This window comes from Zonotrichia leucophrys, chromosome 13 (genome assembly GCF_028769735.1).
Source record: "Zonotrichia leucophrys gambelii isolate GWCS_2022_RI chromosome 13, RI_Zleu_2.0, whole genome shotgun sequence".
In the NCBI taxonomy this organism is placed as follows: Eukaryota; Metazoa; Chordata; class Aves; order Passeriformes; family Passerellidae; genus Zonotrichia; species Zonotrichia leucophrys.
This window is the reverse complement of record NC_088183.1, coordinates 14,142,816-14,169,899: the sequence shown is the minus strand read 5'-3', so window position 1 is coordinate 14,169,899 and position 27,084 is coordinate 14,142,816. Positions and strand designations below refer to the sequence as shown.

General features: G+C 41.3%; 1 protein-coding gene across 3 annotated transcripts in view; it reads left to right on the top strand.

The window, feature by feature from the left end:
* SLIT3 (slit guidance ligand 3) overlaps positions 1-27,084 on the top strand; it is a 482,576-nt gene that overhangs the window by 277,439 nt on the left and 178,053 nt on the right. For all 3 annotated transcript variants that reach the window (XM_064724717.1, XM_064724718.1, XM_064724719.1), the window contains 2 exons: positions 11,086-11,157; positions 15,489-15,652. In XM_064724717.1, coding sequence (XP_064580787.1) covers positions 11,086-11,157; positions 15,489-15,652 — 236 coding nt within the window. The remainder of the gene's footprint in view (positions 1-11,085; positions 11,158-15,488; positions 15,653-27,084) is intronic.

The window sequence follows — 27,084 nt, the reverse complement described above, 5'->3', positions numbered from 1 at the left end:
GTGGGGCTGGTGGCTCGTCCCTCTTTGTTCCCAGAGGGCAGCACGAGCCCTGCAGTCCCGCAGGCGCTGCCGCATTGCGGCACTGAGGTGTTCATGGGCTGCCACCATCCCAAGGAGACTGAGCGTGGCCACAGAGCACTGCAGTGGATGCAGAAACCCATTTTTGTCACTTTCCCTGCCTCAGAAAAGGCAACTAATTTCTGTCTGCCACTCAGAATGGCTTTTCGTTGGTGGTGTGTTACTCGGAGGAGCATGGAAGTGATGTTCATTGTGGGGGAAGGCTGTAAGAATAGAGAATATAATAGAGTGTTTTACCATAAAGCTGTAGCAATAAGGCTGCAGTGTACTCAGGACAGGACAAATTAAAACACGGCTTTGAAGAATGATACCGTTCCTTTCTGATCCAATGTTAATCAATTTCTTTACAATGTCTTTTGGTGAAGTCCTGTAAGGAAACAGTAACACTGAGCTGACTGAATGCTGAAACCTTTTACCTTGGAAATCTCCATCATTAAAAGCCATCAGCCTGAACAAATGATCAAAGTTTCTTGCTCCTTTCAAATTTTGGAGTTGAACTGTGTTAGTTTGAATTGGATTGTGTTTATAAAGCTGTTTCAGCTTCAGAAAAGACTAATCTGAAAGAACTCTTTAGGCAGGGACCTCAGAAACTGCTTTATTTTGCTGAGGAGCTGATGCAACAAATATAAGGTTTGTATAATTTCACTTCATGTTGTTGATTCTTTTTCATCTTTTCCATAAATTCACTCTGGTAGGCTTTCAGACCTCTGTATGCATTGAGAACCCAATCCTGTTACCATTGATTTTTTTCAGGAGCAGCACAGAATCCATAAACCACAGTTCCTGACATGCATGCAGTTGGGGGACACCAAGAGCCATGCTTGGTATCTCTGTATAGACTAAAAAAACCCCAAAACCAACTCTACTTAACAATGAATCGATATTAAAGTGAAATAATTGTATTGTAATATTATTGTATTAATTCATTGAACAAGAGCTTTTCAAATGAATCTACAAAACAAAATTTAGGGGAGTTTAAAGGGAATGCAATTATATTTTTGATTTTGGTGGCTCCTGCAAAAATCTGTGCCTAAATAAATGGATTGCAGGGACTAGATTCACTCCCTGCTGAAATCAGCAATGGGATTTGCTCTTACTTAGCAGACACATTGGTCTGGGTATTATGACAATTGGAGTTGTTCCCAGTGGTTTTAGGCAATAATATCAGCCCTGAATTTGGTACCATAGAGAAACATCAAAACCACCCTAATGATGCAAAAGATTTACTCAGTGTTCACATAAATACTTTTATTTCTTTTAGTCCAAATCAAAATTGTGGATGTAATTGGGACTTAGAGCCACAGCAGGCATTCCCAGTACAGTGTACTGAAAATTGTGTATCCTTTGGGCAAAGACCTGAGAAAATGTCTTGATTCAAAAATAAAAAGGAAAGCCAATGTTTCATTTGCAGTTTTTGAGTGTAGAAGAAAAATTCATTGGAGAATCCTTCATTCAAAAATAAAGCAGTGGCAGAATAATTTCAGCCTGCATTCTCTTGTCTTTGCACCACTGCTTTTATATTTTAATTCAGGCTGAATGGAATTTGTATTTTCTGCCTAGAATTAAAGTGCCATGTAAGAGATTGAAAAGCTGATTGAAACTTCTCTAAAAAGCTTTTTCAACTCTCACTAGGCATAGATGTTAGAAAGAATTGGGAGATGCAACTGGTATATGTATTTTATACAGCTGATGGAGGTGATTTGATTGTGTGGGAAAATAGCAATGTCTTTCAGTGCATAGAAAGAGCAACTTCCTCTAGGGGAAGCAATAAGACATTTCATGTCAGACCACGTGAATGACATTCTTGATTTAACATCTAACAAAGTACACAATTAAATTTGTACCCACTTTCTCTGTATAAACTTTATTATGTTTTATTTTACCTTATCCTGTTCTCTGCTTTATCTTGTTCTGGAATATTTTATTTATTTAGGTGTTGGTGTAAGTAAGGAAATTCAGGCATAATTATATATATGTGCATATCTAAATATATCTATAAATGATCTATAATTATCTATAATTTATCTATAAATTCATGGCTAAAGGTAACACCAGAAAGGTTTGGCAATATGTTACCAAAATCCTTAATTTTGCTCATGCTTGGTTTTTTTTGGCCTTTTGTCCATTTCCGCTGACTCCCAATCTCTTTATCTGGGTAACTTGCCCAACATTTTCTTGCTGCAAGTTCTCTTTTTTCCCCTGTCCCCTGTTCTTAACCTCAGCTCCTGAGCTTGCCCGTCCCAGAGACTCCAGCCAAGGCACAGCCAGACTCCAGGGAGAATTAATGCTGTAATTACAGGACTTAAGTTAATATGCCCTAAAGTTATCACTGTGAGCATCCTGGCTCTTGCCAGGTGACAAAACAGGCATGTTAAACTAAGAATCTGTTATTATAATAACTCAGTTTCCCTAAAGCCTGATGGTTTTGAAAGGAGTCTCACTCCTTCAAGGAGGAAAAAAAAAATCTTCCTTAAACATCTGGCCTTTATAATAAACTTAAATAGCTAAAATCTGACAGTTATATGCAAATTAAAATTAGCCACAGAATGGGAAGAACCAGGCAATTGCAGCAGTAAACACTGTCGGCACTTTTGTGTATAATTCTGTGCTAAGCTTATTTACTTTATTTTTTCCAAACATTTCTAAAATGAAGATTTTCTTCTCTCTGTATCCTTGAGATGTTCATATTTCTGATGCCAGTTTCCCAAGTTAACGATGCTGGAGCCTCTCACGTTGCTGTGATGGGAACATTTGTGAACACATTGTCAAATGCCTAATACCAGAACAGAAACCACAAATTGGCAACCAGTTATTTTTATTTCAGTGGCTTCTTGGTGTCACCTGGAGACTATTTAGGCCATTATTTGCCTGGGCTAACGTTGTGTTTAAAAATAGCACTTTTCTGGTGCCAACTCATTTTAGAGTTGGGTACAAATATTGAGACAAACCCCCAGCTGTTATTGCTTGTGCTGCTAATTTGAGGTGTCAGCTCAGAGCTCTGCTGCTCTGTGGCAGTGAATGAGGCCCCTTGTGAGATCATTATGTTTCCTAACAGTGCTGAGGAACAGATTAATCAGTGCAGCATCAGTTGCTTTCATTATCTGCCCACATGGTAGTTGTGGGCTTTAACTTAAACAGTCTGTGGTGAGATCAAGGAATTGAGTACAAGAGGCACTCGGGGCTCACCACAGCTCACAGGAGATGCAGTTGAGTTTTGGGCATTGCCTGACAAGCAAACCTTGAAAACTGAGGGTGGCTGCACTCAGTGCTGAGGGGTGGAGGGCTAAAGCCACTTTGCTTTTTCATCAGAGGCCATGAGAAACAGTAAATATTGAATTCTATACAAATTCCTCCTGACCTGTGTGAAAAATAGCTCTGTACAGCGATTGGAAATATAGCTCCTTTTGCCCTGCAATCTGAAAGTTAATTACAAACATTAATTATGGCAGTGTTTGAAACTCAAGTCTTGTGTTTATTACTAAATATAGATTTAGATTTACTAAAGATAGATTTAGATTCACTTTTTGTAATTGTTGCTGTTACTTTTGTTGGGTGCTATATCAGGGCTGGAGAGGGTCAGAAGTTGTCATCCACTGTCCCTCCCTGGGCCAGGCCCATCCAATGCCATTCCTGAGAAGGATTCATTTACTCTTTTATTAGAGGCTTCCCTCCCAATGGCTGCACACTCTGTAACAGACCTTTCCTCTATTTTTCCTGTTCTTATTGGAAGAAACATTTTCCCTATATCTAATGAAAATCCCTCTTTCTGAAATGTAAACCTGTTACTGCTTTGCTTACCCCCTGCCTGTGTGCATACAAGGAACAGAGGATGTCTTTTTCCTTTGCAGTGACATTTTATGTAGTTGAATGGAGCTTTAAAAGTAACTGATGTGAAACTGCTAACACAGAGGTCTAAGGTAATGGCACTGTTAGTGTTAAATTATGCTGCTGGTCTGCTCCCAGATTTATGTTTCATCTTTGCATTTCAGACACTCTGAGATGCTCCTTTTATCTGCATAAATACTGATGCTGATCTCTAATCTTGCACAGACTCAACTGTTTCACTCCACATGTGCACTGGCAAAAAAGATTCCTTCACTTTTATTTACCAACACTTCACACACAGACAGCCCCCAAATCTTTGGGGTCTTGGATAAATCATGTTTCTGGCACTGCCAGGGACAGAGTTGTGCTGTCTTCTGAGCTCCACTGGCAACTTAGGCAGAACTGTTCAGCTTTTTCTTTTCTTCTTTTTTTGGCTCACTTCACCCACTTCTGGGTAGATGTAACATTATCAAAAAAACTATTAGCACGAGAGGCTTAATTATGCTTGGAGATGCCTTGGTTAAGTCTGAATGAATTTCCTGGTCTCATTTAGTGGATGTATAGTTGCACTGGGGATGGGAGCTGGGAGCCATGGCAGTAATCTGGGAGTATGACAGTAATTCACTCCTGGGAGCACTCCCAGCTGCAGACACACCATTTGTAGCTCTCCATTGCATGCACATGGATAATAATCTTGCATTAGGCCCAATTACATGGTGTTATGGACACACAACAGGGGGATTACACACCCAGCCAGGAGCACCCCGTGACAGAGCAGGGGGGTAATTGGAGGAGACAGAAGGAAATGTTGGTTGTTAGTGCTCCCAGTGCTGCAGGGCCTGGCACAGCTCAGCCCCACCAGCCTGCTCCCCTTGCCTTTGCTGCTCCCTTTCAGTGCCTCACTTTCAAAACCCAGGTTTATGCAGAGGGAGTAACCCAGCACCACCTTCTCACACAGTGTTGAGAGAGTTTTGAGTGGGAAAAGGAGCTGAACATCGTTGTTTAACTTAGAGTGAAGCCCACAGACACATGGAAGGCTGTGCTGCTAAAGGGCTGGCGTTTGTGAGATTCCTGATATAAATCCTGTGTGTTAGAAACCTGTAAAAATTCTGCACTGCTCAAACATAAAATCCACTCAAACCCAGCAATAATCCAGTGCATGAGATGGTGCCCTTTCAGATCCCTTCCTTCATTTATGGGATGTCTCACAGATGAGATGGACCCAACCCTTTTAAGACACCACTGGAATTGCCCAAGGAGCCAGTAAGTGGGTCTGAATATTTCTTTCTAACTGAGAATTTTGGAAAAGCTGTGGTGTCCCATGGTCAGCCAAATCTGACACAGAAGCAGCCTGGTGTGGATCAAAACCCTCTAGTAACCATGGGAGATGCTTATTAAGCCTTGTGGAAAAGTGTTTTCCCAACTGGAATTGTTTGAATTAAAATGTCTCAGTTTGATTAGCTGTTTTGCTAATCAGCTGCAGATGTGGAATGGGAAGGAAACCAGTCCCTGTTACTGACAAGTAGCAAAGGACATCTTCAGCATCCAACAGGTTCTCCCCTGCCCCTTCACTTGAATCAGTTCAGGATGAAACAAGAAGGAAGCATCACTGTGGCTATTGCACTGGACTGATGCACATTCTGAAAATGCCTTGAACTTAGAAAAATGGAAATCTGCATTGTTTTTCTTTTCTTTCTGTCAATGATCAACTAGGATACCAGAATTTTTTTAATCTAGGCTATAGCAGGTGGTATTGTCATCAGTGTTGTGCGTTGAACAAAAAAAAACAACCTCCTGTGCATTTTCCTGCGTAAGTGTGACTGGAAAACATTAGGACAGTCACTTTTTACTAAGTGCAAGAAGATATTTACTTTACTAAGATATTATATTATAATACCTTTACTAAGATATAAGTAATATCTTTACTAAGATATTTCTGTTCTGTTGTACAGCTTTTTCTGTCAGAGGAGATCCTTTTGGTACCAAACCAGATTAGAGCACATGGACATGTTATCATGAAAGTATCTGATTTCAGATGAAATTTTCATCTGAAATACTTGACAGGCATTCTGATGTTTATTATATGCTCTTAATTACATTAATTGAATTCTAAGTAATGGAAGCAAAATCTCTGTGTGATCTGTGAAATATAGAAATGAGATTGAATATTGACCTGACAGCCTGGGATTTCTGCTCTCTGAATTCATCCAAGGGAGCTGAAAGGGTGCTTAGAGTTTCTGAGCATTTCAAATAAAATACTTGCACTATTAGTAGGGTTGAAAATTTAAGTAGTTTCCTTTTTTCTCAAGGCTTCTGCCATAAAAGTTGTGTGATTTCTTTTAGAATTAGGAGTTTGTTGGTTTCTTCTGACTCTAATCAGTCTTGTGCATGGTGGAAAAAGGTGTAAAGGATAATGTGTAAATATTATTGAAAAAAAACACACAGACATGACAGTCATTTCTGCAGGCTAGTGATTTTAATGTATTTACATTGTGTCTGTGTCAGGGAGCTGCAGCGGTGTTCATGAATTTGGAGCAAGTCAGAAGAGAACAAAAATGCAACTGCATGGAATTAAAATTGCACCAGAAGTTTGAGAAAGGAGATAAGTAATTGTTTTCAAATCGTGACAGGACTGCAGACTGAGCACTCTTTCCTTTAGGAAAATTCTGATTAGTGGGGGCTATAAATCAGCTTTCTATTTCAGAGGGAGGGAGGCAGCTCCACGAGTGCCTGTAGCCAGTCTGGGTGAGTGGCAGAGCAGTGGGCTGGGAGAGCAGCTCCTCTGGGGCTGTAAATTGGAGTCAGTGGGGCTCTGACAGCTCTCAGTGCTGCAGGCTGGGCCACCTCAGAGAGTGCTGAGCTCACCTCCTGCATCTCCCAAGTAGTCCTTGGAGGATCCTTAGGGCTGCTGCAGTCTGCTTCTGCTTACCCTGCAGGATGTGACAAGGATCACAGCCCAAGGTGGGAAGTTGGCTGGCATAAATAACATTGTCTGTAACCCCAGTTTCCTGAGTCAGCACTTTGGGTGTGAATAGTTTACAGGGAGAGAGAGGACTTCTCAATGAGAGGACAGTGCTTTATCAAGGGACTGCTGGGGTCTGGAAGAGGTGGGAGGTGTAAGGGGCTGGGGACCACTCAGCAGGATATGTGTCCCCTTATGGTGCTGGAGGAGTCAGAAGATTCTGAAATTCCTATTTCTCACAGCTTCCTGGTATTTATGAATCTCTTTCTATGGATCTGAATTTTGGGCGGATCAATCTGAGGCTGGGACCTTGGAACATCCAGCAAACAACTGGAGCATCATTTATTTTTTCCTTTCATATACTAAAAATGCTGCTTGTGTTGTGTGCTCACCCCTGCCAGGGCACATCTCTTAAAAAATCATTTCTGGGAAGGAATGTGCATGATGGAAAGCCTTGCAGGATGTCTCTAGAGCACATCTGTACCTGAACACATTCTCACTGCCTGGGAGCTGAGAGCTGTGCAACCAGAGCAGCAGGGTTAAATCCCTGTTTGTATTGTGTGTTCACCCCTGCCAGGACACATCTCTTAAAAAATCATTTCTGAGAAGGAATGTCCATGATGGAAAGCCTTGCAGGATGTCTCTAGAGCACATTCCCATGCCAGAGCTGCCCTGCCTGGGAGCTGAGAGGGTTCAATCCCTGCAGCTCCAGCTGGGCTCTGGTGCAGGCAGTTCACTGGCAATTAGTGCCCTTTGCAGTGTTTGGCCTCCTCTCTTCTGAAATAATTGCTGTTATCATAGATGTTTTATTGCCTACATTATGGTTAACATTTAAATATCAATGAAATAGTATTCTACTAAGTTATCTGTGCAGTAGCTGTCTGAAATTTGTGTGTAAAGAGAATATTAATTCAGTGCTGATTTAGGATTCTTAGAAGGAGGGTTGTATATTTGTCAATGAACTATGAGGAACCTTTGCTTATTTGAAAATAAGCAAGTATTTGAAACCCTTGCAAAACCTGAGCCCCTCTCATTTGGTATCTTGTGAGCAGAAATGCTGTGTGATTGGAATAATGCTTAGTCTGTTGAACAGAAATATTTTAAGAACCTGTAAAATATTTTTGAATCATCAAGTCATAACAGGTGACCTTTCTGCATGCAGATGAATTGCACTGAGGGACAGGGATGTGTTCTCTGTGCAGAAGGAAGCTCACTGTCACAGCCTGCTCTGCCTGAATCCAATCCACATCCTTTAGAAATCAATAGAAAAATCTCTCTTGAATTCCTATGGCCCCCATTGACTCCTGTAGTGCCATATGTGACTGATTCAGGCATCAGCTACGTCTGTGATTTAATGTTTGTGAGCTGACTTCACATGTGGCTTTTATTTATCACTGCATACCTAAAATCTTCCATCCCAGTGCATTACTCATTTTAAAGTAACAAGCAGCAAAAGCTCAGGGTTGTCTCAGAACTATATTTTTATGTTTACAGAGAAAAAAAAATGGTGATGCAATTATAAATTCCATTTCTGAGCCCTGTTTGAACTTCCCAACATGTAAAGAGCAAACACATACAGCTACTGAAGGGTGGGTGTGTTGATGTATTTATTCATGCACTCTCAGTGGGTTTGTTCCCTTTCTGAAATTGTTGTTCAGGCTTGTTTTTGGCTCATTGACCACAAAAGACTTCGGTTCCATCACGGGGTAAACAAGGTAATGGAGCACTAGCATTGTGTGACAGAGAGGTTCATTTTGCCCCAGTGGGGTGTGAGTTGTCCCTGTGACCTCAGCAGGGACTGAGGCAGGGCTTGCAGCCCTAACCCTGCTGCTCAGGGTGCACAGCAGAGCCCTGCAGGCACAGCTGGCAGCTCCAGTGCTGACTCCCAGCTCTCCTGCTGGAGCTGACAGTGTTTCCCTCTTCATCTTGCCCTTTACATTTTTAGTAGGCTGCCTTTGAATCCTCGGGCATCGAGAGCCTGAATCCACAAACCCAGTGGTTTGTACACCCAATACTTGGCTGTGTGTTCCTTGTCCAATTTTTAATATCTCTGAGTTTTCCAGAGGATCTGGAATGAATACTACATGTTATACTCTAAGTTATCATGTGCTAAGACTGACAGCTCTTATCAGCCTGGTGTGTGAACGTGTGTGACTTGACTGATACAGATCTCTGGCAGCAGATTTCCAAAACTCTGCTTTTACTGACATAACTCTGCTCACAGATTTGGAAAGGAAGGGTAACTTTGCTCTGTTGGTGCAGTTTGCTGTCATGGCAATGTCAGCCCCCAAGCTGGCTCCAGAGTGCCAGTGCATCCATCTGGTGCAGCACTGTGCTGGAATAGCAGCTCTGGAGACTGCTTGGGTGCTGTCCTGCCAGCATGCAGCACAGCAGCAGCAGCAGAACAAGCTGCCAGTGTCAGAGCTGCTCCCACCCTGCTCCTGAGTGTGCCTGTGCAGGGCCAGGGTACCCTGCAACCTCCTGGCCTTGCCAATGTGTGTGTGTGTGTGTCTTCCTGTGTACCCAAAACCCAGCCTTAATAGGGTAAAATCTAATTAGCTGTAATCTGCTGATGTTTTAGATGATGGCTCTGCCAAGGGATTTCTAGGCAGAATTGTAAAAATGGTTTTTGAATTGGCAGATGACCAAGAAAGAGAGTTAACTCCTGCAAGACTTTTCTAGAGGTTTTGATTAAATGTCCTACACAAATAGATGACATTGGAATAGCTGAGTAGTTCAGGGAAGGATGAGGTGCTGTTCCTGCTTCAGCAGGCATGTATTGAGGTATTCTTCAGCACATCCACAAGCACACAAAAGCACTGTATGCTGCCAGAGTGGCCCTGTGGAATTCTGTCCCCTTTGTAGAAAGCAGAGTTTGCTCCCTGCCCTGCTGCATGTCCAAACAGGCAGGGGCAGGACTGGCCATGCTGGGACACTGAGTGACACCAGCCCTGTCTATTCTCATGACAAACTGTATTTGCAGATCTGGTGCTCTTGCAGCATGGCAATTATGCCCTGTTGAAGTGCTTTCCATTTCCTGTGCTATCTTGATAAACTTTATAGCTTCTAATTTGCTGGAGAGTCATTGATATAATTAGGAGCTACACAAATGGGAGCAGCACACTCAGCTGATGGTAATCTCAGTTCATCCTTCCTGAGAAGCTCTAAGGGGGTCCCTCCAGCAGCCCAGATTTTCTCTTTAGGCTCAGCTTTGACAGAGCAGCAGCAATCCTTCCGTGCCTGAGTCAGGACATGCTTTATTACACTCTGCTCCACTCTCCATCTATTTTTCCCTGAGGAAGGGGAGGATTGGGAGCCCATCCATCCTTGTGTTTCTGAGGAGCAATGGGAGCTGTCTGCCCATGGCAGCAGGCTGTGCTAACAAGCCTGGCAGAGCCAACAGCTCTCTTTTGGTCACAGTATTTCCAAATCTTTCAAACTGCCTTTAAATGCTGTTCCCAAGTGTAATGTCCCCCCACTCAAGTTGTATTTGTTGGGAAATGACCCAACGAAGGCAGGAATGATGAATTTGACTCCATGTTCTCAGAAGGCTAATTTTTATTTTATGATACTATATTATATTAAAAATATACTATAATAACTATACTAAAGGATACTTACTAAATGCTAAAAAGATAATAATGAAAACTCATGACTCTTTCCAGAGTCCTGACACAGCTTGGCCCTGATTGGCCAAAGAGTCAAAACAACTCACTGCAGAATCCAATGAAACAATCACCTGTGGGTAAACAATCTCCAAACACATTCCACATAAGCACAACACCTGAGAAGCAAATGAGATAAGAATTGTTTTCCTTTTCTCTGAGGCTTCTCAGCTTCCCAGGAGAAAATCCCGGGCAAAGGGATTTTTTCAGAGGATGTGAGTGCCACACACTCAGGCTGCGCCAGGTTTTCAAAGTGGCAGCAGGACAGACAGGTCTGGATCTGTTCCAGTGGTTGATAAAAACTCATTTTCTGTACCCCTCAATACCCAGACATGGCAAAGAGTGACCTGCAGCCATCCTGATGCTGCTGTTGGTGCTTTCCCTGAGCAGCATCTTTCATGGTATGTCACAAATTGTTACAGCTATCAGGGAGTGTGCCTTGCTGCTTGCCAAGAATTTTAACAGGCTGTTTCTGTAAATGGTGTGTTGGTGAAGAGATGCAAATTATTGACCAGTCTATTTTTTTTCTCTCTTATTTTTTTTCTCTCCTAACAGTACCCTCAACAACAACAACATCACCCGCATTCCTGTTACCAGCTTCAACCACATGCCAAAGATCAGGACTCTGTGAGTAGATTTTATATTATGATACAATCCTGATGCTGTAAACCAACTTTTTGGCTATTTTTCATCTGTGATAATCTCATTTATCAGTCCCTCAGGGGCTGGGTGGCTGCAGGGCTGGGGAGCCCAGGTAGGGCTGTGAAAGGGCTGGTGCCCACAGAGCCCTGAGAGCCTCTGTGCTGGATCTGCCCAGCATTAAGTAGCAGTCAGTTTTATCAAGATTTTGAATTTGCCCAGAAAATAAACTGGCTTTTTTTTTTTCCCCATGGGAAAATCCATAATGTGAAATGTGTTCCAAGCTGGAGCATCAGCAAGATCGTAAAATCTGCTCAGATGGATCAAATTATTGAATTTCGTTAATATCCTGTGTTTAAATCCCATTTATTCTTTTCAAATTCAGAATGTTAATTTCTGAAACAAGGCATTTTTAAAGAAGATGAAAAAAGCATCTTTCTAGATACTTTCTGAAACAAAATGCCACTTATTCTGATGGATTTTTTTTTAATAAAAGCTTCTCTTATTTCAAATCCATTTGTTTTTGAGCTGCATGCCATTGCACTGGAAAAGCTCTGTTCTTTAGTAGATCAAAATACAAAGACTGTGAAATTAGACTAAGCATTTGTATAATTTAGCCATAGCCTACCAAAACCATTTCCTTAAGTAAATTATTTCTTTAAATTCCTTTAGGGAATACACAGCTTCAGGAAAAGTCACGTCTAAACAAAGCACCCCTGTTTTTCCTCCAGATTCTCAAACTCATCCAAAATGTATTTAATTCTAGAGGCAAAGAAAGGGAAATAGTAGCTAGCCTGAAAATTTTCTGTGCCACTGAAAAAATACAATACTTCAGGGATGCTATTCATGCATGTGTAAAACCATATTAAATAAATTAACAGAACTGAAGGAAAATGGCTCTTACTTATGTCAATCTCTGTAAGATAACCTCTGACTTAAATTTGCATTCTTCATCAAATGATGACATTATTAGATCTTAATGTAAGTAATTAAATGGAAATGAGATATTTGTCTTTTAGAAGAGAATGGCTAAAGAAGATAAAGGTGTAGAGTTAAGGTTCCTGGAATTTTGCCTTTTCTTATTCAGAAAATTTGCCTGGCTTTTCCAGATTAGCCACTCTTGTCTGTTAGCAGAGCTCTGTGCCTTCAGTGTCTTCTGCCATTTTCCCTTTAGTTTAATTTCAGAGATGGCTTTGTATATAGCTCCCTGGAGACTTACACTGACTAATCCCCCTCTGCTGTAATTAAGGGGGAAAAAAGAAAAGAAAAAAAAGGGAAGAAGTCATAAATAGGATTTATAAAGGGAAGCTTTTCTATTGAATTCTGAGAGACACATTTTATAGAACATGAATGCTGCCCCACTCTAAAAGGATTTGCTGGAAATTTAATTTTGGGACTATGGATAAAAGGGCAACTTAGGCAAACTTGCATTTGTATTCATTCACCTGATGTTCTGTAAAGTCAGTTTCATCAATATCAAATGACAGGTTCCAGTCTCCACAGACTGACAAATAACACACAGCACCCCTAGCAGGGCAATGTAGGAATTTGTATAAAGATACTCTTTGGGGGAAGGTGGTAATATTTTCTCAAGTTTCTTGTTGGAATGTATAATCAATGATGCTCCTCACAGTTTGGTGAGTTCGCTGTTTCCTTAAAAAATGGTCATCAGTGTGTCCACCTTCTCAAACAGCCTGACACTTAGATGTGCTTTTTTTTGGGAAGTTTTTGTAGGAAATGCCTGCTCTGAATGTTCCTTAAGTGGGGATGAGCCCTTTTCCCAGTCAGCTGAGACCCAGTGCAGTGTGGACTGTGTTTTCCTTTGTGCCTCTTTTACACTCTGGTGAGATCCATTAGCAGGATATTTGGGGATGCTGCTACAGCTAGTGTGCTCTGGTGGTTCTGTGAATAAACAGCTTTTCTTCTTCATGGCTCTCAAAACAATCTGCCTATGGTAGGACAGAGAGAAAATATAAAAAGTATATTAACCTTCAACATGAGCACTCAGGGGAAAGAAGAAAAAGGATAAAATGCTGGGAAGTTTTGTAGCATTTGAAGAATTCTTTGCTAAAATCAGCTCTTCTGTGCTAAGATTTTTTAGTTAACTGTCTGTTCTGTTCTTAAGTTTCATCGATTTTTAGCCTTGATTGGAAGTGACAGGAATTAGTTTTTATTGATCTGCTTTCCTTTGCTTGAAACAGCTTTATTTATGATAAAGCATGTCCCCTCTACCTATTTGCTTAATGGTAAGTGTCCTGTTGTCTCTGCATCTGTGAATTACTGCTGAGACAGGTAATTACATTATTTATTTTCATTTTTTTATTTAAGAGTAAACTAAAAATGTGTGAAAGCACTTCAGCGTTTTATGTGTTCCCAGGGAATTGGTTTATAATATTTTTGAAGTACTGTGAAAAGTCTTCTTGAGGCTGTATTTATTAGTATAATTATCAAAAATATATTCTGATAGGCTGCTTTGTTGAGATGGGATCTCTAAATGATCTCCTCTCCAAGTGGAGTAGCTGTGCCAAAAGACAAGGAGGGCTCTGCTGAGGCAGAGAGCTGGTGGTTTGCAGTGCTGAAACAGGAACCCCCAAAACCCAGATAAATCAATTTATTGAGGGGGAAAACCAGCTCACAGAACTGGAGAACTGCCTAACCTAACCCTTTGTGTGAAATAGTGCTTTTCTCACTGATGCCTGCATGCAGGGGGTGCAGGGAATGGCATGGGATGAGGTCAGTTCCAGAAGGAAGCAGATCCTGAGTATCATTGTTGATTGCTGTGTTGGGAAGGATGAGACTCTGAAGGCTTAAATAAAACAATGACTCTCTCAGGTTACAACAAATTCTGACTTAGGATGATTTCTGGCTAGACCACATTTATGTATTTTTTTGTTCTGCAACAAAAAGGCGAATTAATGGTTCATAACAGCTGAACATTTTACTAGAAATCTAACTTGCTGCAGCTCCAATTAAAAAGCTTCACAATCTCTAAGCTCAAGGTCTTCTAGCCATCCTTGTAGAACAATTACATTTTACAGTACTCCCAGGAGATTAGTGCTTTCCATCTCTACAGGATAAACCCCCAGCTCCAGATTTGTGGGGTTTTTTTTCCTTTTCCTTTATTGTGGCTGTCCACCCCAGACATACAAATCTGGGACTGTCAGCCCGGGCGCCACTGCAGGGCTGAGCTGCTGCTGTGCTGCAGGGACAGCTCACAGACAGACTGTTCATTGCTTTGGAGCATGGACAAGGCTAAATCTGCTGCACACCAATTGTGTGCCTGTAATATTAGTGAATAATGCTTTGTCTAACCGTTTCTGACAGGATTTTTAATCTGGTTCATGATTTCATTTGGTGCAACACTCCAAATGCATGAGTCATTACAGGAATGAAATAATTCATGTCCTGGACTTCTGTTTTTGACCTAAAGTTTGGTGGCTATTTCAATGACCAGATTTGTTCCCTGAACCCATCATCATTTTGCAGATGTGATAATGGTTCTGCAAGTCCTGGCAGGGAGCTGCCCATGAGTGGATCTTTCATGAGCTGAAAATTCCTTGTAGATCCTTTACACTTGTGTTAAATTACTACAGGAAAAAGAGCATTGATGAACTTGTTCAGGCAACACAGTAACAGAAATGGTACCAATAGCCTCTGAAGTTTGATTTTGCCTGTCTTTTCCCAGAATATTCTGGGTTGGAAGGGATCCATAAGAGTCATCAAGTCCAAGTCTTCAGTGAATGGCCCATACAGGGATCAGATCCAAATAACACCATAACCTTGTTGTTATTAGCACTATGCTCCAGTCAGTGCAGCTAATGTGGACAGGTTCTCTCTCTCCACCTTTTCCCAATGGATGAAGAGGGGAGACTCACTCATCATCCTGTTCTTGAGCCTGGTCCTCATGTTTAGACAGGCCATTCTTTGAATTCACTCAGAGATATCACATTGATGCATCTCTTTCTGATGTGAAATCACAGACAAAGCGATTACATGGAGCAATCCTATATTCTGCGCATTTTTGTCTTTAGAATGGCCAGCTGTAGATGGATCACCGTTGAACTGAATTTTTTGAAAACATTACAAATAACAACACAAACTTATATCTGACCTCTGTATAATATTGAGGACAGCCAAGCCCTGACTCATGTGTAAGCAAGAACCGGGGGTGATCCCACTGAAGTAGCAGCAGAGAGCAGGGCAGGCTGGCGGTGATGGCTCCCTTGGTGTGTTTTGTTGAGAAAACCCCACTAACTGCGTGTTTGGTGTGTGCTTTGTCCAGAAGCCCCCAGTAACTGTGTGTTTGGTGTGTTTTGCAGGCGGCTGCACTCCAACTTCCTGCACTGTGACTGCCACCTGGCCTGGCTGTCGGACTGGCTGCGCCAGCGCCGCACCATCGGCCAGTTCACCTTCTGCCTGGCGCCCGTCGGCCTGCGCGGCTTCCTCGTGGCAGAGGTGCAGAAGAAGGACTTTGTCTGCTCTGGTAATGCTGCCAATCCTCATTTATCTCATGTCTATCTCATGTCTCCTTATTTATCTCTGGTTTTATGTTCCCATAAAAAAAAAGCGGCGTGGAAAATGGCTGTGTCGCGTTCGAACGCAAACACAGCGATCCTGTTTGGTTTTGTTGTCGCTAAACTGTATGGGAGGAGATCAAATTGTTGGGTTTTTGCAGCTTTGTGAGAATTATTGGATTCCAGTTAACATTTTGGTTCTCAAATTACTTCTTCTGCTTTAACATTGCCAATGATATCAACATAAGAAATCAATTATGTGTGGATAATTTGGTATTTCTCAAGGGAATTGCTCTACAGCTGACTGGAATACAAAGGAAAGGAAATAGAAAATGCAAATCTGAGTCTGTTGACAAATGATTGGACTTCAGAACGTGAGGAGCAGATTTTATCCCAGGGACTGAAACAGGGATTCTTAGGGAGCCAATGCACTTTGCTGTTGTACAAGTTTCCACTTTGATAAATGGGGCTGATGATACTCACAAATCATGTGTCTGTATGTTGGGCCTATTCATCAAGTCTCTGGAACTGCACTTGGTTCTTGTAGAATTGAAATACATTTTCCTAAAAGGAGGAGAAAAAGAACAAAAGAAACAAATGACAAAAAGTGAAAAAAAGAAATCTCTGAGTTGGGTTGAAAGGAAGGATGTGGTGGAGGAGCAGCGTGGCAGTGTGTATGCTGTGGAAAAAAAAGATACCAGACATAAGTTTGGAGGTGGTTTTGCAGCCCCAGTGGTGACACAGAGGGCTTGTTATGGAGATGATGTGAATCTGAACATTGACTGTGAGTCTTGTGCTGTTTTATTCTTTATCTCTCACAACCTGAGAGCCCCAAAGCTTTATCCTATGGGTACATGGTTTGGCTGATGGAAATACAGTAGAGCTGCTCCTGCCAGAAGTGTTTTAGGAATGCCTTTTTTCTGTTGTTCCATTTACATGTGACTAAGAGAAATGGTTGCATTTAGAGAAAGAAGAAAGGTTTGACCCCACTCAACCATGATTAATTAATGCCCAGCCCAAAGGTGTTCTGAAATGTTATGGGCATGTGGAAAATGAAGTTGTGCATAGTGCTCATTGAGACATGATAGTTCAGGTATTTCAGAGTGCTGAGCAAATTCTACACTGTAGAGTGTATTTAACCTGGATACCAGTGGAAATGGTGGGTAGAATATCTGATAAGTTATATCAAAAGTTTAACTAAAGGAAAAGTTTAGAAATGTAACAGTCTTGGGAGAGGAAGGATAAAACAAATGGATAAATGAATGAAGCTATTAGCAGAAGCTAATTTTATCAAAGAGGCAACCACAGCTTTTTTTTTTTTTCTTTCCTCTTGTGAAATGAAGTTTCAGATGGAGCATGAGTTCAGCTATTTGGATTTATGATACAGTGAAGTGGAGGAAAATGAGTTGTTTAAGTCAGGAGAAGAGATAATAATTGCTGAATGAGAAATGTAATGTGAACAGAACTCATTTAAATGGGGTTGTCTGTGCAGACTGAGACTTCCAAAAGTGACAAGGTTTTTAACAGTTCCCTGTTGGACCAAGAGGATATAGGCATTCTCTCATGATCTGCCTGCTTTTGTAAAAAATACAAAATCATGAAAATTCAAGGAAAGAAATTTTCAGTGAGACAGTCCATCAACTGTATCCCTGTAACTCTCATTTGGGAAATGAAATGAAATGTACTGAAAAAGAAATTCATTTGGAGACCTCATTTTAGTGGTGGATTTAGCTGAGAACTCAGCTTAGTGCATGCTAGTTCGATAAAAACCTACATGGACAGCTAGTTTAAAGAGGATATAAATCTTCCCTTCTCCCCATTACAGCTCTTATATCTGATTTTACAGCATAATTTGTTAATGTGTGAATATGAAGTCAAACCGGGACAGGCGGTGAGGAGCGAACTGAACTTGTCTCTGTGCAATGGAATTTTGTAGAAATTAAGATTTTGTGAATTACTGTAACCAGGAGCTGGCAGGGAGAGCCACCTTGGCATCCCTTCCAGTTAGGAAGAGCTGAAATTCAAAGTGATGAACTGCTCTGTTGAAGTACAGGTTCAGGACATCAAGCCCTTTTTACTTTTATGGCAGTGGGAATATCACAGCAGCCGAAAACCCCTCAGCTTTTCCTTCACTGTGAAATGGGCTCCATCAGAGCACACCAGTCCAAAACTGGTGCTGCTGGATGGTTCAGAGGGAAAGAGTAGACTCATAATTTGGGGAAAGAAGAAACACAACACTGAAAATCTGATTCCTCTTTACTCTTTGAACCCTATGCAAAAATAGCGATGCTTTATGATTTTATGAGAAATGTTTCTTTGGAAATAGATTTTGAATGCTGCATGCCAAGTGGGAAAAGAACTGAAACAATGATAGAAAAGTGCCGTAAATAGAACCCAAGTTGCTGGATTCCCTGTGAATGGGTCCTGCACCATGGTGTTTGCATTAGGAGGAAAATCTCTCCAGATAATGTTGTTGAAATCAGAGTTATGTGCAGATATATTGAGGTAAACTGAGTCACGCCTGGGTGTCAGTCTTTCAAAAATGTTGTTCAGCTTGAGTTCTACAAATTATAAATTATTTTATAAATATATATTATAATTATATAACATATTATTGGTATTATTTAAAAAATTATTAGAAATCTGATTCAAATGGTGCATGTAGGTCACCGGAGAGCAGTGGAGACGCTATTCCAGATTTCTCTTGTTTGAGCATTTGGCTCAGAGCTGGAGGTGAAGGTGCAGGATTCAGCAGTTGCCTGGAGATAGGTTTGGAAATATGTCTGGTAGGGTTTGTGTTACTGAGGAGAAGGGGAAAGTCAGGGACAGAGTGGGGCTGGGACTAGATGGCTCCTCACCATCAGGGAGAGTGCCAGGGGCTGCTGGCACTGCTGTCACCCACCAGGCTGGCTCCTTCTGCAAGCTGTCCCCTCCCTGCAGGGGAATGTCACCTCCAGAGCCACCTCGGCCAGAGCAGCCTTGCTGGGCCTCTGCCTTCAGGGCCATCTGCTCCAAACAAATTCCAATCTCTTCCTCCTGCACAGTTGGTTCTGCAGCTCTGGGATGCCTTTGGTGACAGCTCCTGCAAGGTGGGATGTGAGGAAGGGGAAATTCTGTGGCACCAGAGCATGAGCCCCTTGGTGATGTGCTGCACAGAGGGAGCAGGGTGTATTTCACATGGATAAAGGCTGTATTTCCCCTGGATACAGGATGTATTTCACATGGATAAGGGGTGTATTTCACGTGGATAAGGGCTGTATTTCACATGGATCATGAGAAATTCCATGTGTATCCATGTGTATACACCAGAGTATTTCACCTGGATAAGGGGTGTATTTCACATGGATAGCAGGGTGTATTTCACCTGGATAAGGGCTGTATTTCACCTGGATAAGGGCTGTATTTCACCTGGATAAGGGCTGTATTTCACCTGGATAAGGGGTGTATTTCACATGGATAAGGGCTGTATTTCACCTGGATAAAGGCTGTATTTCACGTGGATAAGGGGTGTATTTCACCTGGATACCAGAGTGTATTTCACCTGGATACCAGAGTGTATTTCACCTGGATAAGAGGTGTATTTCACATGGATACCAGAGTGTATTTAACCTGGATACCAGGGTGTATTTCACATGGATAAGGGCTGTATTTCACATGGATAAGGGCTGTATTTCACCTGGATAAGGGGTGTATTTCACATGCATCATGGGATCCATGCGAAATATAAATCATGGATAGTGGGGTGTGTTTCACCTGGATAGCAAAGTGTATTTCACATGGATAATAGAGTGTATTTCACATGGATCGTGTGATATATTTCACATGGATAATAGAGTGTATTTCACCTGGATAAGGGGTGTATTTCACCTGGATAAGGGGTGTATTTCACATGGATCAGGGGCTGTATTTCACATGGATAATAGAGTGTATTTCACATGGATCGTGTGATATATTTCACATGGATAATAGAGTGTAGTTCACATGGATAAAGGGTTTATTTCACATGCATCATGGGATCCATTTGAAATACAAATCATGTGGATAGTAGGGTGTATTTTACATAGGTAGCATGATGTATTTTTCCTCTCTCCACCATAGCTTTGCCATTCACTGCCATGCTGTTGTGACAAAAAATCAGTGCAGTAATCCAAGACTGTGTCACTTGAAATACTACCTGTATTCTGTATTTTTATATTCCCTCAGGTAGCAGAGAAGCATCTGGGGGTGCTGGCTTAGGCTCAGTATGTCTTGGGGCTTTCTCATATTTGCCTGGATCAAACCCAGCTTCCTTCCTGTGCTCAGATGTTTCACTGTTGGACTGGCTTCTCCTTCTCTGTCTGTGTCTCTCAAACACATTCTCTCTCTCTTTCTGCCTATTTGTCTGTCTCTTGTCCTCCTCTGACCTCCTCATGATAGCAAATTTATTTCATTTTCCTCTCTTATAAGTTTTATTATGGCTCTTTGATTTTTCTTCTACCTGCTCCTTACTTATTGAAGATGAAATTAGCTTATGTATTGACCAGTTATGTCAAGTTATAATGTGTTTTCTCACCTGCAACAGCTGTAAAGCTTTGCAAACAAAGCAGTGTGATCATGAAGTTAGGCCATCAGCAGCCCTTTGGTTATTTCAGGGTTCTCTGTGCAGAAGCCACTGACCCCATTTGGAATTTTTTTTGCAGTGATGAATTGTTCTGGTTGCCCTGAGAATATCTGTGCATCTAAACAGGAGCATTGTGTCTTGTCCTGTGATCTGTCACATACTTCAGCTGCTGGCCAGTAGCTTGATAGAGGACAGTTTTATACTGGAGTATGAAGATTGGGTAAGATTTCTTAGGCTAGACTAGAGAGTGATATTTCTAAGAGTTGATTAAATTTTTAAGTCTAAAATATGTGATTATTAGTATTTTTCTAAGATAGTTTTCTTTAATAATGAAGCATGCATTGTAGGAGAAGGAAGGTGGATCATACAGTGTTATCTTTTTATATTAGAAACCATTTTCTTTGATTCTTGATCCTTACTTCCCATTCAGAGAGTCTGAAACAATGTAAAGAAAATCAAGATGTATAATTTGGACTAAATAGCTTAAATTTCAGTCTGAAATTGACTTGAGAGAAATTATTACCATAGCCAAGTGTTTTCTGGCTAAGTAAACTGATACTGATTTTGAGAAAACATTTGATTGACCCAAATCTCAGTTGAAGATCTAGATTTTCTGATTCGTGTGGTGAGGCTGCAGCTGAGGTATAATAAAGAGGAAAATTTGTTAGCTTCCTGCTGCTTCATGCAGACTGGAAGCCCTAATAAGGAAGCAGATTTATTTGTTTGGGTGAGGTCAAACAGTCTTCAAACATAGCTGTGACTCTGGCCAGACCACGGAATCAGGAGATTGTCTTGCTCCATTTCCTGATAACTCCATAGCATGTTGCTGAGGAGACAACCAACAATGAGTAGCTAATAAAATAAAATAGCACTCCTCAGGCTTAGCATCTTAATGGCAGCATTCAGGAGATGCCAAAGGAAAAGTGTGTGGAACTCCCCCAATCTGCTGCTGGTTAAAACACCCTGCAGTGTGTACAGGCAGCAGTGGCACAGGGGGCACTGCCAGCACAGGGGATTGGTGCTCCTGGAAACTAAACAGGGGCAGGGACTGTTTGCTGGGATGCAGGTTTTGGTGGGGATGCAGGTTTTGGTGGGGATGCAGGTTTTGGTGGGGATGCAGGTTTTGGTGGGGATGCAGGTTTTGGTGGGGATGCAGGTCTTGCAGGGGTGCAGGTCTTGCAGGGGTGCAGGTCTTGCAGGGGTGCAGGTTTTGCAGGGTGCAGGTTTTGCAGGGGTGCAGGTTTTGCATGGATGCAGGTTTTGCATGGATGCAGGTTTTGCAGGGATGCAGGTTTTGCATGGATGCAGGTTTTGCATGGATGCAGGTTTTGCATGGATGCAGGTTTTGCATGGATGCAGGTTTTGCATGGATGCAGGTTTCCCTGGGATGCAGGTTTCCCTGGGATGCAGGTTTCCCTGGGATGCAGGTTTTGCATGGATGCAGGTTTCCCTGGGATGCAGGTTTTGGTGCTGGTGCAGGGCAGTGCACCAGGAGGGTTCCTCTCCCTGCAGCCCACTCATGTTCATGCAGGTGAGCTGCCAATGGCCCTTGTTTTTAAAGAGCCGGATAAGCAATCCGGGGGAGGAGGAGGAAGAGGAGGAGCCCTTTGTGTGTGTGTTTGAATGGTCTCTCTCTGCCTTGTGGGGCTCCCTCATTGTACAGCTGTTTTATTGCTTTTAGAAGAGGCCTTAACCACTTCATCTAACTGTGACCCCTTCCCAAAGAGTGACCTTTTGAGTCACCTTAGATGGTGGCAGCTCTTTTCTCACTGCTCTTGCTCTTTGTGACCATCCACTGACCCAGTCAGTGCTCTTACAATGGAGTCTAGGAAGGATTTAAAGACTTTTAAAGCCTGTTGGTAGAAATTGCTGTTTAAATTTGATCTTGGGAAATTTTTGTGGAACACTGATAAAATTTTTACCTCCTGTTACAATTTGCTGCCACAAACTTATATTAACATTTAGTCTGAAGAAACATTTCAGTGCTGTGCATTTGTTAGTTGCTCTTCAAATGAAATTGTATAGGAAATTTGAAGAGATGCTAATCACAATTTATCAGTTTGTTTGTTTTCAGTTTTCATTAAGTTTCTTATTACAAATCTAAATTTACTCCAGCACTAGCAGTGATGGTGTTTCATACTGTAGGAATTTACTTCTTGACTTGCTGAGCATGTAAGATGCCGCATATGGTGTTTTTCATTTAGGGGACCATCTTGTGAATCTGAAGGATAAATATGTATTTATTACAGCACTTAATATTTCTTTAAAGACCAAAGCTGAAAATTGGCTTTTAATTACAGTAAATTTAGTTTTATTACCGAAAATGATGTCTTACCTTACAGTATAATTAGCCCTTTTTTCTGGAACTCTCTTTTCCCCAGAGCAGTATGTATAGCCCTTTAATGCTTATTTAATGATGGCAGGTTGGGGTGTAATTATTCAGCCACTGAGCTTTTGAACTGTTGCTGTAAAAAGAATAACATGATTAGCTTTTATGTTAATGTCCAAAGCTGGTGGTTTGTTTTATGAGTAGTTATGTTGGTAGTATTTTGGTACAGAAAAAAAAAATGCTTCATGGCAGTACCCCAGCTGTGCTTGGAGCTGTTTCACAGAGAGCAGTCATGGTAAATACAGAGCAACAGGGTTGGCTTTGAGTGTGTGGAGGAGCCTGTGCATGAAATCTGTAATTTTTTCTATTTAGTTCATGTAGATGATTGGCAACTCATTTATCAATTCACAATTAATAAGAGTAATGAAAGCAAGCATAGAGCTGCTTATAAAATAACTCTAGAAATTAATGGTGGGCAGATGCGAAGTTGCATAGAGTCACCACCAGGTTTGTGTGAATTTCTGCTTTATTGGCAGTGAAATTAGGGATGTTATGTAGTGGCATTACACCTGTGGTGGGTTGGCTGCTCACATTCCCCTCCTCACAGCACTGAGGTGAAACCAGGACCCGCTCCAGCACCTCCTTCCCTGTCTCACTCTCTGGCTTGGCTGCTCCAGGGCTGTTTCTCACAGCTTTTCCCTCTCTGCCCTGTCTCAGCTGTGACAGGGGCACCAGGAGCTGCAGGGCAGGCTCAGCTGTGGAGCCCAATGGAAGCACCCAGAACTGCCCTGGTCTCTTCCCACAGCAGCTTCCCTGGCAGAGCTGGGCACCAACACCTGTACCCAAACTAAAGGGATCTCCTGGATTGTCGAATTTACCCCTTGGAATGGCAGGCTAACATGTTTAGCTCTGAAGATCTGTAAGAATTTTATTCTATAATTTGCAGACACCTTAAAGAGATTGAATGTACCAGGGGCCTCTTGCAAAAGACCAGAGGCAGCAACCCCAGCCTGTCCTAGGAAATGTCTTTATTTTCCCTGCCTTCTTTAGCATGTTCCAAATGCCAAAGAATCTGCTCTGTGGAATCCCAAGGCAGCCCAGGGAAGGGGATGGTGACTCACTCTTCAGTTCTTGCCCACTGACCTGGAAAAAAGCATTTCCTCCCTCCAGATCTGTCCGTGGGGAAGCTCATGACCAGACTGGAGCCCTTGGATGTCATTATCAGGAGACAAGTCCCACTGTGTGTGCCATCTCTGAATGGCTGTGTCAATCTGCAGTGCCTCTGGCTGCGGAGAATCCCACCCTCCTCCTCCTCCTGCTGCTGCAGAGAGCAGCTCCAGTGCCAAGGCAGGGACAGCCCGTGCTGCTGCAGCAGGATGCAGATGGGGGAGCAGAGGCAAAGACAAACATGCAAGCAAAGTCATGCAGTATTTAAAACTCCTTTTCAAACAGCACTAAATCAAAGCCCAAGGACTGAGAAGTCTTAAACTATTTCTGTTCCTTCCATAACTTCATCAAACTTCATCCTGGAGCAGCCCAGGATGGATCACCTGTTTGGAGCTGAACTCCCTTCCCTGGCTCACCATTGATCATGACCATTATCTATCTTTTAACCTTGTGCAGGTGGCATCCTTTCACTTAAATAATTTATGGTCCTCTTCATTTTTATGCTTGAATATATTTATAAGTTCACTGTATTATTTCTGGACCTATATTTAAATGTCAGTCCATGTGCACCTTCAGGAGTGCTGATACAAATTGTGGAGTTGGGATTAATGAGATGACTGTGCATGGGCACCATTTGAGCTGCAGGAGCACTGCATCTTGTAAGACTTTCTTTCAGAATTTTTTTAGTCTTTGGAAGAGCAGGCAGTGTCCAAAGCCAGGGAACCAAATGCACACTGGCAGCCTTCCTTGTGGTGCAGTAGTTAGAAAGTAAATTCTTCCTGCTTTAAAGTGAATAGCCTGTGCTGACAGGGTTGGAGAAAGACCTTGAAAAAAAGGCTCAGAGTGGGCACAGGCCATAAGAGATATTTTCAACCCCTCCTTTGGAAAGCTTAGGTGGAATTAATTTCCCTGAGAGAAAAAGAGTTTTGTCATAATTTTATAGACTTCAGTTGTCTCACAGGTTCTGTTTTATTAATTCTTCAGAATAACAAATTCACCTGTTCAGCCTCTGTTGTTATGGTTGAGGCTGCTTCTTTGTTCTACTTTTTTCATTTTTCTTAATTTATTTATCTCATTCCATATAATTGTGGTGCTATTATTTTTAATTAAATAATTGCAATATTAGTGCTTTAGGATAAGACAGTGTGAAGTAAGGTCTGATTTTCAGTGGTGTTACTTTACTGATAGATTGTGAAACTAAGCAGGATTTTGTAGGATAAAGTGGGCTTCATTCATTAAGCCAGACCTGCCTTTCAGTGTAGTTGGATATTTCCAGTTTTATTCTTTGATATTTATTTGTAAACTGATTAGTGTTGACTCTTGCCTTACAGAACTGTTGTGCTTATGTGCCATGAATTTTTAACAGAGAAATTTACTCTTTGGGAACGTTCAGCAAAGCAGACAACTTGAATCAAATCATGAACATTCATGACTGGCAACTTTTTGCATGCCATGAACTCAATGCTATTAACATCAATTAGGAGCTTAAGTCACTAATCATAAATCTTAAAGCACAGCAAATAACTGTTGAACAGCCATAGATGGAAATATTTGCTTAAACCATTTGCTGCACTTTTGTGTAGGATAAACAAATTTGTGCAAATTCTGTCCATTAGAGGAAGATTTGCCCTCAGTAAAGAATGTTAATTTTGCATATGGTCAGTTGAGGCTCCCTTGCCCATCTCTCTCTGCAGGACTCTGTGCTCAAACATCCCTTTAAACTGGGATCAATCAGGAGCAACATCTGCTTTAGGTGTTGTGGAATAAATTAGTTCATATCACTGGCTATCTAGTGCAAACTATGGCTCATGCAGTAGGAATTGATTTCAGATATCCAGCATGGTCAGAACTTCCAACGGGTTATTTAATTACACCCAAAAAGGTCATACTATATCCTTGGATCTACAATACTTGTAGTGTTTTGTTTATTGATCAATAATTTTGTGTCTGATCTACTTCAAATGATGTAAAGTCAGCACAGGTTTTTAACCAGGAAGTCTTGTCAGATTTATCTTAAAATCCATTGACATGTTTTACAAATAACTAATATTTTACTGGTGGGAAGGAGCTGCTGCAGAGGTGATTGGATAGGTGAGGAGGTAATAAAACACACTCCTTAGTGTGCTGTAATTGGGTGTCACTGCAAATGAGATTATTTCGTTTATTTAGTAATTGCAAAATTTATTTTCGATGCCTGTGACATTTAAACTGTTCATTTATACACCATAACAATTCTATTCTAATTGTAATATTAGTCTGTTTGCTGCTTTTAAAAGAGGCCAAGGAGGGACTTACTTGAAAAAAGCATTTGATTTCTCTGTAAACATCTGGGTCCTAAGTCTCCCCTCTCTTTCCTCTTTTCCCCTAACCCAAAGTCTGAGGCTGTAAATTGAGGTGGTGCCAGATATTAACTGCTGTAATTATTGGCACTGTCATTCCACTGCATCAGGTAAAAAAAGCATAGTAATTTTTGTTAATCATGCTCCTACCCTGGCTTCCACATTTTGTTAGTGTTTTTCTTTCAGCAAAATGTATGATTGAGTTGATGATTTTTATCTCAGAGAAAAATATAATTAACGTGGTGGAGAACTAGAGCTGCTGTGTATTATAAAAAATCTGCAATGGCATGATGACAGATTGTGAAAACAACTTCAGAAGGGGAATAATGTAAATGTAGCTGATTTGTCTGTGGCCATTTCCTTTTGCTGCAGCCATGCTGTGAGGAGTTTACTGCACTTGTGAAGGACACAAAGAGAAATCTTGAAATATTTCTACCTTTCCTGTGTCTTTTCTTTTGAAAAAGTATTGGCAGCAGAAATAAAATTAATTTTTAGGTTTCAGATACCCCTCTTTAGGGGCTGTGTTGCATCAGGACCCTTGATCATCTGTATGCTTATACTCTGCAAACCTATGAAAGTCATAGCCAAATTTTATTAACTTTATATTCCATACCCTGCTTAGACTTGTTTTCTTGACCAGTCTTTTTTAAACAGCTCTCCACAACAATACAAACATCAAACTGATTAAACTCCCTTGGATTTTTTTGTGCTTTAATTCTATAGATCTGCAAACAATGGATCCTCATTGAAGTGAGGCCATTAACTCCAAATCAGATTTGAAATTCTGTTTCTAATGTTATTCAAGAAACATTGACCTTAACAGATGGTTTTTTGTGTGAGAGCTGATGCGCTGGATACCTGTTGAGTGTGCATGTGCAATACAGTATTTTGTTCTTTGCAAAAGAAAAACATAAGCAAAAGCATTTCTTCAGAATAATAGCAATTTATACACAAAATCTTTTTATC